Raw genomic sequence first — 12,870 nt, forward strand, 5'->3', positions numbered from 1 at the left:
ATGACACTTGAGGCTGTACTCTGGCTTCTACATGTATGTGCAAATATGTACCTACATCCCATGCACACCCACTACGCAAGTACATACATACACAAAAAAAGGAAAATGGTAAAATAATGTTAAACAAGCTTCTTAGCTTTTGATGTAGTATTTTATTATTGTACAGGTTACCTAAGGCCATTTTCATGCATGTATATTATGTACTTGGAGCATATTCAGTCCCACTCATACATATTATCCTTCCCCTTCTCACTTCTGCCCTTTGGTTTGTTTGTTTTCATTGCAGTAATAACTTCATGGCAGCAAATCCAGTAATACAGGAAAACTTACAGAAAGCAGTGTTGGCTTTCTTATTTCTCTAGTTTCCCATTCCTGACCTTAGCTGTAACCTCATACACATTCCTTCATTTCTGTCTGATTTCTTTTGGGAATGACTTACATTTCTAAATATCAGTAGTACAGAATGTGCTGAGGGTCAGATCAGAATTTTCAAGGAAAGGAAGGGATATTTGTCTGTGGAAATCTATTTTGACATGTAAACCTATTAGTAAGTCAAAGCAAATAAGAATTAAGTTTTTAAAATTTATGACAATTCTTGATTCTATCAGGCCTTTCCCCCATGCATGCCTCTTTTTTTTCTTTTCTTATAAATTAAATTTATTCATTTATTTTACATCTCAACTGCAGCTTCCCCTCTTTCTCTCTTCCTATTCCCCACTGCTCCTCTCCTCCTCTGTTTCTGTTCAGAAAGGGCAGGCCTCCCAAGGGTTTCAACAAAGCATGGCATATCCAGTTGAGGACTGAGCTCCTTGCCTTACATTAAGGCTGGGCAAGGCAACCCAGTTTGAAGAATAGGTTCCCAAGAGCCAGCCAAAGCATTAGGGACAGCCCCTGCTTCCATTGTTAGTAGTTCCACAGGTAGACCAAGCAAGTAAACCAAGCTACACAACTGTCACTCATATGTAGAGAGCCTACGTTGGTCCCATGTGAGCTCCCTGGCTGTTGGTTCAAACTCTGTGAGTTCCTATGAGCCTAGGTTAGTTGTTTCTGTGGGTTCCCTTGTGATGTCCTTGACTCCCCTGGCTTGTACAATCCTTCCTCCCTGTCTTCCAGCATGATTTCCCAACCTCGGCAGCAGTGGGTCTCTGTATCTGCTTCCATCATCAGTTACTGGATAAATCATGCCTTTGTTTTTTATTAGCCACATTTTATCCTCTTCTTAAATAATTCATTAAGGTCTACATTCAGTTTCTCGTCCATTTAATTTTAGAGTGTGTGTTATATGTGCAATGTGTATATTGGAAATTTGATTGTTGATCATCAGATATTAATAAAAGCAAAAGTTTATATAGATTTAAATATGTAAATGTAATCATTTAATGGATGAAGTAACAGTGGAACCACTATTACATAATATCTTAGAAAATGAATATGCCATTCATTTTTCCTTTCCAAAATCACATAATTACTCTTTTAAACTTAGATTATTGTTGCTTGATATATTGCATGTGCATGATGTATTTTAAAGTTGAATAATTCCAGATGACAAATCAAAATTGTAACTAAGACACAGATATTTACATCACTTTGGAAGGTAAGTAAAATCTCATTTGGAACCATTGAAGACAAATATTGTTGTGTCCTAATGGGAATTGTTTGCATAGTAGGTCATGCTTATGTCTACAGGGTCCTTGTTTGTCTACAACTGGTGATGTGTCTTATGACTTAGTATTGGTAAACCATGTTATAGCATGTAGGTATGAAGCTCAGTGATGCAGTAAGTGCATGGCATGTACAAGGACCTGGCTTTGAATACTGGTACCATAAACATTTTTGAAATCAAGCTCCCATATAATTTTTGCTTTTCAGATACTACTGTTTTAGTTTTCTAGGGTAAATTCTGAAAGAATACTAATTTTAAAGTTTTTAGAAAGTAAAGACTGAGTTTTCACTTCTGTGTAATTCTAATGACTAGGAAGTCCATCTCTTAAACCATTTTTCAAAATGTAATACAATTTAATTAGGGAAGTCAAAATATTAAAAATAATTTCTAATAAAAATGTATTTTAAATGTATAATGAGACCAGTTTGTTACTGAACAATCTGAAGTGTGGCATTTTTAATTTATATTGACATTGTGTCATGTAGCTAGAGTTTTCCTGCCTGGCCCACAGTCAGGACAAATCTCTGTCACCTGCCAGTCCCACAGCCGCTCAGACCCGACCAAGTAAACACAGAGACTTATATTGGTTACAAACTGTATGGCCGTGGTAGGCTTCTTGCTAACTGTTCTTATATCTTAAATTAATCCATTTCTATAATCTATACTTTGCCACGTGGCTCGTGGCTTACTGGCATCTTCACATGCTGTTTGGTCATGGCGGCGGCTGGCAATGACTCTCCCTCAGCCTTCTACTTCCAAGAATTCTCCTCCTTCTTGTCCCGCCTATACTTACTCCTGCCTGGCTACTGGCCAATCAGTGTTTTATTTACTAACCAATCAGAGCAATACATTTGCCATACAGAACATCCCACAGCAGTGTCATCTATTATTTTGAAGTGTTTATTGGGGTAGCGTAACTGGTAAAATCTATATTTAATATGCATAAATCACTTGGTTGAATTATCAGCAAGCCTCTTCCTCTTAAAAAACACAAAGTAGAAGGATATAGGACATTTCTATCATAATCCTAACTAAATTGTAGAGTGATTTTTTTTTTTGTAGGCAGGTACTACATCTATTATACATTACATACAACATATAAATTAGCATTCAGATAATTATGAATAAGTTAAGATAAAAACAGAAGTTATTACACAGAGCATCTTTCCTCCTTACTTCTCCTACCTGCTTTTTCAACTGCTCTGTACTTTCATAATAATATTTTAGTTTATGTGTGTTGTTTGAAATTATCTAACTTTTTTGTAAAGATGGCAATTGGACATAGTACTTTAATAATAATCTATTTTCTTCTTTGTTTCTTTACTAGTTGAAGGAGAAAAACAAAACAAACATTTTAGTCCACCAAAAGCATCTTACAGAGAATCTGCCCCCATAACCTCTTCCTCAGTAAATCAGGAGTCACTGACAGTCAAGGAGAAATTCATCCCACCTGAGCTAAGTATCTGGGACTACTTCATAGCCAAGGTAATAAAACATTGATACACAGAACAGTTTTCAGGTAGTTAAATGGGAACAAGTGGTTGTAAAATGTAGTGATTAACTTCTAAATATTTTAATATTTAATATTTTTAATATTTCAATACTCTGTTTTGAAATTTTTAACTTGGGTCAAGATATTCTACAATATAAAAAAGAAACTCTGAACTATATTGATTATACATCTAAGCAGTTTTTAAGGCAGTATATATATTTATATGCATTAGGACTCTCCATTTCAAACTGAAATTATTAAGTAAGATAAAAATAGGAGTTAGTCAACATCTTAATGTTATGTACTTAATAGTAGCCAAGAGTCAAGACCCAGGAGTCAAGGTGTTCTGGTCATCTCTTATTCATACTCAGTTTCTTTTTCTTTTCAAACTTAGAACCTTGTGTAAGCCTTGTACCACTGAGCCAAGTTCATAGTCCCGCATTCATTTTTAATACTGTAGGCCACCCTGAGTTGTTTTGACTGGTATGTAAATTTTATTTACCAGTATTCAGTTAAATAACATTATTCTCTAAAACTGAATTTACTATACTATATTACATATTAGTAATTGCATAAAATGCAAACTTTCCTACTAACTTTCCACACATCACTTTTGAAAACAGATATATGCTATGATAAGTGAACAGTCACATCATTCCTTTCAAAGTTCATCAGTGATTATTCAGTTAGTGCTTTGTAGTTGGAAGTTTTACTGTGTGCCGGCCGGCCGGCATGCGGTCGAGACAAATCTCTCCCACTCGTGTCCCCCAAGTAAGTACACAGAGGCTTATATTAATTATAACTGCACGGCCATGGCTCGAGCTTTTAGCTAGCTAGCTCTATATCTTAAATTAGCCCGTAACTATTAATCTGTGTATCACCACATGTTCCATGGATTTACCTGCATCCCTTTACATGTTGCTCCTTGGGCAGCTTGCTGGCGTCCCCTCCCTTCCTTCTTCCTGTCTCTACCTTTTGTTTTGACAGAAAAGGGGAAGTGATGGGGGAATGTCTTTCTGTATGCTGCGAATATGTGTTTCTGATTGGTTGATAAATAAAGCTGTTTGGCCTATGGCAAGGCAGCTTAGAGACAGACAGGAAATTCAAAGGGAGAGACAGGAAGAAGGAGGAGGAGAGACACCAGCCAGCCAGCCGCCCATGGAGAAACATATAATGGGATAAAGGTAAAGCCACAGAACATGTGGCGATATATAGATTAATAGTTATGGGCTAATTTAATATACAGAGCTAGCTAGCTAAAAAATTGAGTCGTGGCCATGCAGTTAAAATTAATATAAGCCTCGTATGTGTTTATTTGGGGGACTCGAGTGGGAGAGATTTATCCTGACGTTTGGCAGGCTGGGACACAGGAAAACTTAGAGTGTTTTTCTTTTTTTTTTTAAAATGAATGAAAGAATCCTCTTGTTATTCAGGGCTGTGAAAGCCCAAGGACCAGAATTTGGATTCCCTGAATCCATCTAAAAGCCAGGCATATAGTGACGCACATCCGTAACTGGATAACCTGGGACAGCTGGTCCCAGGACCTTGTTGGCCAGCCAGTCTAGCAAAATCATGAGCTCTAGATTCAGTGAGAGCCCCGTCTCAAAAACTAAGGTGGAAAACAATGAGCAAGACACCAAACAGTGACCTTGCCATCACACATGCATAACCACATAGATAGACACACAAAATGGTTTGTTAAAGCCGCAAGAAAACAGTTTGATGAGAAGCCTTTAACTTCATGCTTAATTTTTCAATTATGGATCCCAATGAGTGAGTAAGGTTATACATTTTACTTTTAGCATATACTTATGCTTAGACTGCATTAGTATACCTTAGCACATTTTTCTCAGCTGCTTTATCATTTGTTTTGACAGTTACTTTTAAAAGTCACATAACCCTTTCTATTTTTCTTCCTAGTTATTAACATTTTTTTTTTTTAGAATTTCTGCTCAAATGATCAGTTTTTCAGTCCTGCACTATTCCACAGAGCAAGGACTTTCTATTTCTTCTGCTCTTTTATGTTAATTGCCAAATCCCTCACATTTTCAACTTTTGGATGTTTTCCATACTGCTTTACGGTAGTTGACTTCTAAATAATCTCTGATGGTTCCATTCCTGCTGGCCTGTAAGGCTGTATGCTTCAGGAAATGCAGGGAATTTGTCTCTTTCTTTCTCTATTTTTATTTGACCTCCATTTTTGGAGAATTGTTTTCTCTATATATGGGATTATTGTTTAGTCAGACTTTATAAGCCCCATTATTATTTCTAGGCTGGTTACTTTTTCTCCTTTACATTTCACTTAAATGACACTTTTCAAAGAGGCCTTCTATGGTCAATTTTTACTTTTCTCCATCTTAACTACTTCTTTTTGTAACACTTAATATTTTTTTTACTTAGTTTTACTAAATTCTTTACTTACTTGCTTAACTTTACCACCAAAAATGTAAAACTCTCAGATGGCATTGGCTATAATTCTTTTAAACATTGTCTCAAGCCAGTTTATGCTGTCAAATGCCTGTAATCCTAGCACTTGAGAGGCTGAAGCAGGAAGACCACAGGCAAAGACTAGCCTGGGCTGCATACTGTGACCTGTCAGAGAGATAGGAGAGAATTGTGTAGCTATTAGATATATCTCAGGTAGACTTTTCGGGGACATTCTTAAGAAATTTTTTGTTGAATGGGTGAATAGATAAAATTATATCAGAGATACAGTGTGGTAAATAATATTTTATTTATAATGAAATATCCACAAATGGGGTGAATTATATGTTTAGATGCATCAAATCAGACATTTGGATGATAAGGTATATAATTTTTGTTTCAGCCTTTTCTGCCCCCTTCCCAAAGTAGAGCAGAGTATGATTCTGAGGAGAGTCTAGAAAGTGATGATGACAACGATGATGATGATGGTGATGATGATACTTTACCTTCTGATCTCCCTCTCCAGGAACATTCTAATTCAAATTCATTCAGGTATAGAATATTGTGTTTTAAGCTAGTCATGTTGGCCTATATAAATAATAAAAGTAACATGAAATTAATAATTTACTGAATTGTTGCACACTTTATCTAGTTGAAATTGTTAAATTCCTTTCTTCTGCAATAAATTTTCAATTAACACTTGATTATCCCTTGGTAAACTATTATAATTTGTAACATGTCACACAAATCTTTTCATATTATGCTTTGATTTTGGCCCATAAGATAAATCTAGGACTTCAAACAAGAACATCAAATGCTGTTTAGTAGACCTCTAGTTCTATAAGATATCTTTAAAAAGCTTTTGTGATTATAAAAACAAAAGTTAAGTGTTCACTATACTTAACACCAGTTTGAATGGTTCACTGGCTTTATATTCATGAGTGGTCTTATTCATATGCTGTTTACATTGGAGCAGCAACATATTTATTAAGACATGGCATGTTAATGATGGGTTAATAAAAGTTTGAAAAGAAACAGATTTCTGGATAGTAACTCTATTGAAAAATTAAGTGATTTTGCTTACTGGTGGAGGTTTTTTTTTCTGGGGATTTTTGTTTACTTTTGAATATATAAATATATGTAAGTCGTATTGTGTAATCCAACAAAAAGCAATGCAGCTAAAAAACTGGCCAGAGCTGGAGATGTAGGTCAGTTGTGGCATTTGTCTTACATGTGTGAAACCCTGGGTTCAGTCCTTAGTTTTGGAAAAAACAAAGGGTCAGGGGAAAGTGGTCAAAGGACTTGAGTAGTTTCTGTAAAGAAGACATATAAATGACTAATAAACACTGGAAAAATACTCTGATTATTAGGGAAATGTTAATGAAAATCACAGTGGGACACTATCTCACTCCCACTAAGGTGACTACTACAAAAATCATAAGATGACAGTATTGGCCAAGATGGAGAGAAATTAGAACCTTTGTGTTCTTTTGGTTGGACTGTAAAATGGTACATACACTTTGGGAAATGATGAATTAATTTCTTTAAAACTTAAAGATATAACTATTGTATAATATGGTAATTCTACTTTGGGTATATACTGAAAGAATTGAATGTAGGAGCTTAGACATGTGTTCGTACATCCAGTTGACAGCAGCATAATGGCCAGTGGACAGAAGAAATCCAAGTGTCTTATAGGGTGACTGAATAAGAACAATGTGTTATGTACATAATCAAAAAATTACTCTATTTTACAAAGGAAAGGAATTCTGATTCATGATACAACATGGATGAATCTTGAGGATATTATACAAAGAGAAATAATTCAGTCACAAAAAAATAGTATGTGTTCTGCTTTATGAAGTGCATTAAATAGTCACATTGATAGACACTAGAATAGAGAAAAGTGTAGTTTTTTTTAGCAGTTTTGTTCCATGAAAAGTTGTAGAGAATGATAGTTCCAAAACAGTGTGAGTGTGCTGTTGTTGAGAATGCTAAAATGCTCAACTTTATGTTGTGCACATTTTGCACAGTTAATGATTTTAAATTTAAAGCCAGTACCATAGACATAAATATGACATATTTAAAATCAGTGAGAAGCAGAAATAATTTTAAGTTGAACTATATACAAATGTAAAGTCAGAAGCCTCATATTTCTCATTTCTGCTCCATTTTCCCTGGTACTTGTAAAGACAGCCTTTTTGTTTTGTTTTGTTTTGTTTTGTTTTTCGAGACAGGGTTTCTCTGTGTAGTTTGGTGCCTGTCCTGGATCTCTCTCTGTAAACCAGGCTGGCCTTGAACTCACAGAGATCCACCTGTCTCTGCCTCCCGAGTGCTGGGATTAAAGGCGTGCGCCACCACCTCCCAGCAAAGATAGCCATTTTTATTAGTTTCTGTGTCCTTCTGATTACAGAGATAAGTACATCTGTATTATTTGCCCTTATTTCTTACCTAAATGACAACACACATATATACATATGATGCCCCTAAGCTTACTTTTTAATTACAATTGCATACTGTAGTTTTATCAATGTTAATAATTCATTTTTACAGTTACTGTAAAATTCCATCCTTCAAAACCATTGTTATTTAGCCAATGCTCTCCTGACAGGCATTTAGGTTATTTTAACTGTTGTTTTAGGTAATGCTGATGTGAATAACTACTTACATGTATATATTATTTTTGTTTTAAAGATGTATATCTTTGGGGTAATTTGTTGTAGGGAAATTGTTGTGTTAACGGGTGGCATCATTTCTAGATCCCTGTGTAAATGTTTTAACAGAGAAAATTTTATTTTTAGTTGGTCATTGATGCGATTGGCTATGGTCCAGTTGGTGCTCAGCAATTTGAAGACTTTCTATCCCTTTGCAGGTCATGATCTTGCAGGTAATAAACATCTTAATATGAATCAATGCCGATTGTTAGTCTATGTGTAAATAAAGAAAAGATTTAATGAGTTCTTATAGTAAAAGATACATTTCTTTCGAGTATAAACTGTTTTTAAATTTTCATATCATACTGTTACCTGCTGAGGAAATGTTTGAGAAATCAAAAGCCCTGAACCTGATATTATTATATTGAGACTATCTCTGTACCTGGGACTTAATACTCGACCTATAAACCTTCAAATACAGTGATGAGTTCCACAGTAGGAGAGGGCTGTATATAAAATAAAGGAGTGTGTTCTTACAGCAAGACACTTGAGCTGTGAACCATGTTTATTCATATACTCAGGGAAACACTAAAATACCAACTTAAACACAAATTTTGTGACTGTTGGAATAATAGAGGGAGGAAAAGTTTATATTCATTGTATTATAATAAATCAGTAAGTAATTTTCAGAATTAAAAATCAAGACTGTTACTAGATGTGGGTAGATAGACAAAAAGAGTGAAAATTTGAAGGTAGGATTGCTGTATAAGACTGAAGATGTTCTGATGAAGTAGTGCTTTATTTCATGGTAAGTATTATTGAACTTTTTAAACTTTGCTTATTATTTTAATTTTCTAAACAAAAATATCAAATGACTTTCAGGCCTGTTACAAAGTTTAAAGCAATTAATTTTTCTTCCATAAACATTTTCATAATCTTCAAGCATATTTTTCATGTGAAATTAAATTTCAAAGTAATGTTGAAATAGTTGTAAAGATATATCTTTACATTTTAAATATCTTCAAAATGCCAGATTCAGTGCCCACGCATCCCTACTAAATTTTATTAATATCCTCTGCTTTTTCACAAACATTTTACCATCAATTGTGTTTTCTGTTTTTAGAACTACCGGTTAGTTCACCTCTTTGTCATGCAGTTCTCAAAACTCTTCAGTGTTGGGAGCAAGTTCTTCTCCGACGACTTGAAATCCATGGTGGACCGCCTCAAAACTATATTTCCAGTCACACTTCTGAAGAGAATGTGTCTGCAGGGCCTGCAATACTCCGTCACAAAGCTTTACTAGAACCTACAAACACTCCTTTCAAGTAGGTTTTACCATGGATATTGTTTTTTGTTGGTGATGGTAGGTGTTTTGTGTTTGTTTGTTTGTTTGTTTGTTCTTTTAGAAGTTTTGTAGAATCAGGTTGTTTTGGGATAGCATTTAGAGAAAGAAATACTTATGGTCCATGCTTAACATTTGGTTCTAGGAGCATATCTATGCCTTACACCGAAGACATAGATGCGTTCCTGGTTTTCAAAGGTTACCAAGCATTTCTGTTGAAGGTCCTGATAGTAACTATTCTAGACATTCAGGATGCATTGTCATGACTAGATAACTCTGACGTTGCAGAATGAAAGCACCCATGGAGAATACGTAACTAAGGAGGCTTGACTACGGGCCAGTAAACTTGACAGACTAGCTAGATACAGTTTGAGGAGTAGATATGGCTTGAGGAGTAGATACGGCTTGAGGAGAGTACTTTTATTTACTCCTACTCTGCAAAAAAAAAAAAAATAGCTATTCAGCAACTGTTTGACCTATAGTTAAGTTTATACAATACTTGCTTTATCTAGAAAGTCTTGCCCCAACTAAGTATTAACTAAACAGTGTGTTTAGTTCTTTCGTGTCATCACTTATGTTCTTATAGAAGTTCTTAAGCCACTTTTGGCCAGAAACAAGAAGGTTATGTTCACAGCAAACACATTCAGAAATTCTGCCTCTAGTTATCCTCTAGGAAACAATATTGTCCACTAATCCTAAACTATTAGTTAATGATCCTTTATTTAAAAAAAAACAAAACAAACAAAAAAAAAACCTCTTTAGTTGCTCTCCTAGATCATGGGGTGAAATCCTAGCTAAATTTTTTTTAATAAACACTGGTATATGCTAAGGAAATGTCAAGTTAATCAGAAATCTCTGAGGTAAATAATTAAGTCTATTGTACCTGTAGATCCAGAAATCATGTGGCACTGTCTGTGAAGAGGCTTTGGCAGTACTTGGTGAAACAGGAAGAAATTCAGGAAACTTTTATCAGAAATATATTCACAAAGAAACGATGTCTAAATGAGGTTTGTAGATTTTAAAACTCTTTGCTATTTTATTACTAAAGTTTCATATTATACTGCAGTCATTAAAATAATTGAAGTTTGCAGGGGTTTTTTTGAAAATTCATTTGATATCATAAACATTTAATTGATGTTTAGAAAGATTTCTTAAAAGGAAAGGGACAATATTTTCACATACCAGTTTAATTAATGTTCTTTGAACTTTTTTTTTCCTAAAGTAGATACTGAGTTAAGATTCTGATTTTTGCATACTGTGTTTTACATTGTAATGACCAGTTTCTTAAGAGACATTTCCTATGATTTTCACATGATAGTTAAGAGAAGTCTACCTTAGAATTAGTTGAAACTGGGCTTACCTCCTGGAAACATTCTGAATATGCATATTTTCTTCTAGGAATTATATATAAATAAAGGAAACTTTATAAATCCAAACCAGTTTATAATTAAACTGTAATAGCTTGATTATACCTTGATATCATTACAATGGGTTTTTTGTTTGTTTTTATTGGTTTGTTTGTTTGAGGAGAGGGATCATTAGTCCACTGCTACTAAAATATATATTTGATAATGTAAAGATCTTGCCATCTGAATATAAATGAACATCTCTTTTCCTTTTCATTGAAAATGCTTTGCAACTAAAAATTATAAGGTGAACCTAAACAGTAGACATAGTTATAAGTAGCCAGTTTTTCCTCTAGAGACATTAACAGAGTCTATAAATGAAAGAACATGGACATTAGTCTGAAAACAAACTTTGTACTGGTTTTGAAGTGGGAGGAATGAAAATAGCTATATGGTTGGAAAGTTAAGAAAATAGAAGGGCTTCACAATAGACAAGGAAAAAAACAAGATACCATCAAACGTCAAATAAAAGGAAATTTTCATACATAATTGTCTTTCAATTAAAGTACTAAATTGTTTAATATTTTTTACTTTTGGAAATTATAATGTAGTTACGTCATGTCCCCCTCCCTTAGTACCAAATCATAAACAACTAGATGTGTTATTTACTATCTGCTGTGTTCATACCACAAAAAAATATACACTTTTGCTAATATAAGAATTTAAAGGTGAATTTTTTAATGGTATATTGAAATCTAAGCAGACATAAATGTCTTTTACTTATTAACATAACTAAAATATGATTATATGTTTACTATGTGAGTTATCACTGAAACAGTTCAAGAAAATGGATATAGTTAACAGTTACTGTGCTAGACAAGAATATATGACTAATTAAACTGTGTTTAGTAGAAAGGTATATTTTATCTTAAATGTCTTTTCCTAAAATAAATTATAATTTATAGCTTTCTTATGTAATAAGGATACTGCTACATTGTCCTAGATTTTAAAAGCTCACTCTGCTTGCTCCTTTTCCTGTAGTATGCCTTTTAACATGCATGAAGATTTGATTGTCTCCGTGATTTAGCATAGAGAAATAGAGTGGTATTAACCATGCCGTATCATACAAGAATAACAGTTAATGCATAAACTTACACATTTTTATTTTATCTGTCTTATTTTATAGGTGTGGAGTTACAATTGGTTTAATGTTTGTCTAATACAATATTGACATTTAGAATTTTTTATTTTTTTTTTATTTTCGAGACAGGGATTCTCTGTGTAGCTTTGGAGCCTGTCCTGGATCTCACTCTGTTGACCAGTCTGGCCTTGAACTCACAGAGATCCACCTGCTTCTCACCTCCCAAGTGCTGAGACTAAAGGCATGGGCCACCACCGCCCAGCCTTTTATTACAGTTTTAAATCAAAAGAATGAGCATAAGTATTAACTAACAGTTTTCGTAGCATCAGTAAGTTAAGTATTTTTCTAAATTTTTTAATCTGCAAAACAACTATTTAACTCCTTTACAATTTTTTTTATAATAAACACTGGCACAATCATTGAAAGTTATGAGAACTCTATTGTGGTGGGGTTTTTTGTTTTTTATAAAGGAAAATGAATTTATTTACACTTTTGCTAAATGGAGGACACAGGTGGCTAATGTCCACCCCATGCTACCTGTGTCCATTTTATAATTTATAGGAAGCCATAATACAAAAGCTAGCACAAAGTGTAAATTTAGACAGGTTAGCTAGACCTTTTCTGGGGTGGTGAAGGGGGGTAGGGTGGAAGGATGGGAAAAGAGATAAAGTTCAGGGACCTCATCCCAGGTTGCCTCTATTGTCTCCATTTTCTCATTCTCTCTGGACTAAAGAGAAAATGAGGTCTTAAAAGATCCCCTTTTTTCAAAGAAAAGGGTCTTGGATTTTGTGGGATGCAGGATCCCTAC

The 12,870-nt window shown here is 34.3% G+C and overlaps 1 protein-coding gene across 2 annotated transcripts in view; it reads left to right on the plus strand.

Moving 5' to 3' along the window:
- Window positions 1-12,870, plus strand: part of Dmxl1 (Dmx like 1) — a 153,086-nt gene that overhangs the window by 102,209 nt on the left and 38,007 nt on the right. For both annotated transcript variants that reach the window (XM_052742167.1, XM_052742168.1), the window contains 4 exons: window positions 5,983-6,131; window positions 8,381-8,466; window positions 9,357-9,558; window positions 10,465-10,582. In XM_052742167.1, coding sequence (XP_052598127.1) covers window positions 5,983-6,131; window positions 8,381-8,466; window positions 9,357-9,558; window positions 10,465-10,582 — 555 coding nt within the window. The remainder of the gene's footprint in view (window positions 1-5,982; window positions 6,132-8,380; window positions 8,467-9,356; window positions 9,559-10,464; window positions 10,583-12,870) is intronic.

This window comes from Peromyscus californicus, unplaced genomic scaffold (assembly GCF_007827085.1).
Source record: "Peromyscus californicus insignis strain IS unplaced genomic scaffold, ASM782708v3 Scaffold_17__1_contigs__length_78620276, whole genome shotgun sequence".
In the NCBI taxonomy this organism is placed as follows: domain Eukaryota; kingdom Metazoa; phylum Chordata; class Mammalia; order Rodentia; family Cricetidae; genus Peromyscus; species Peromyscus californicus.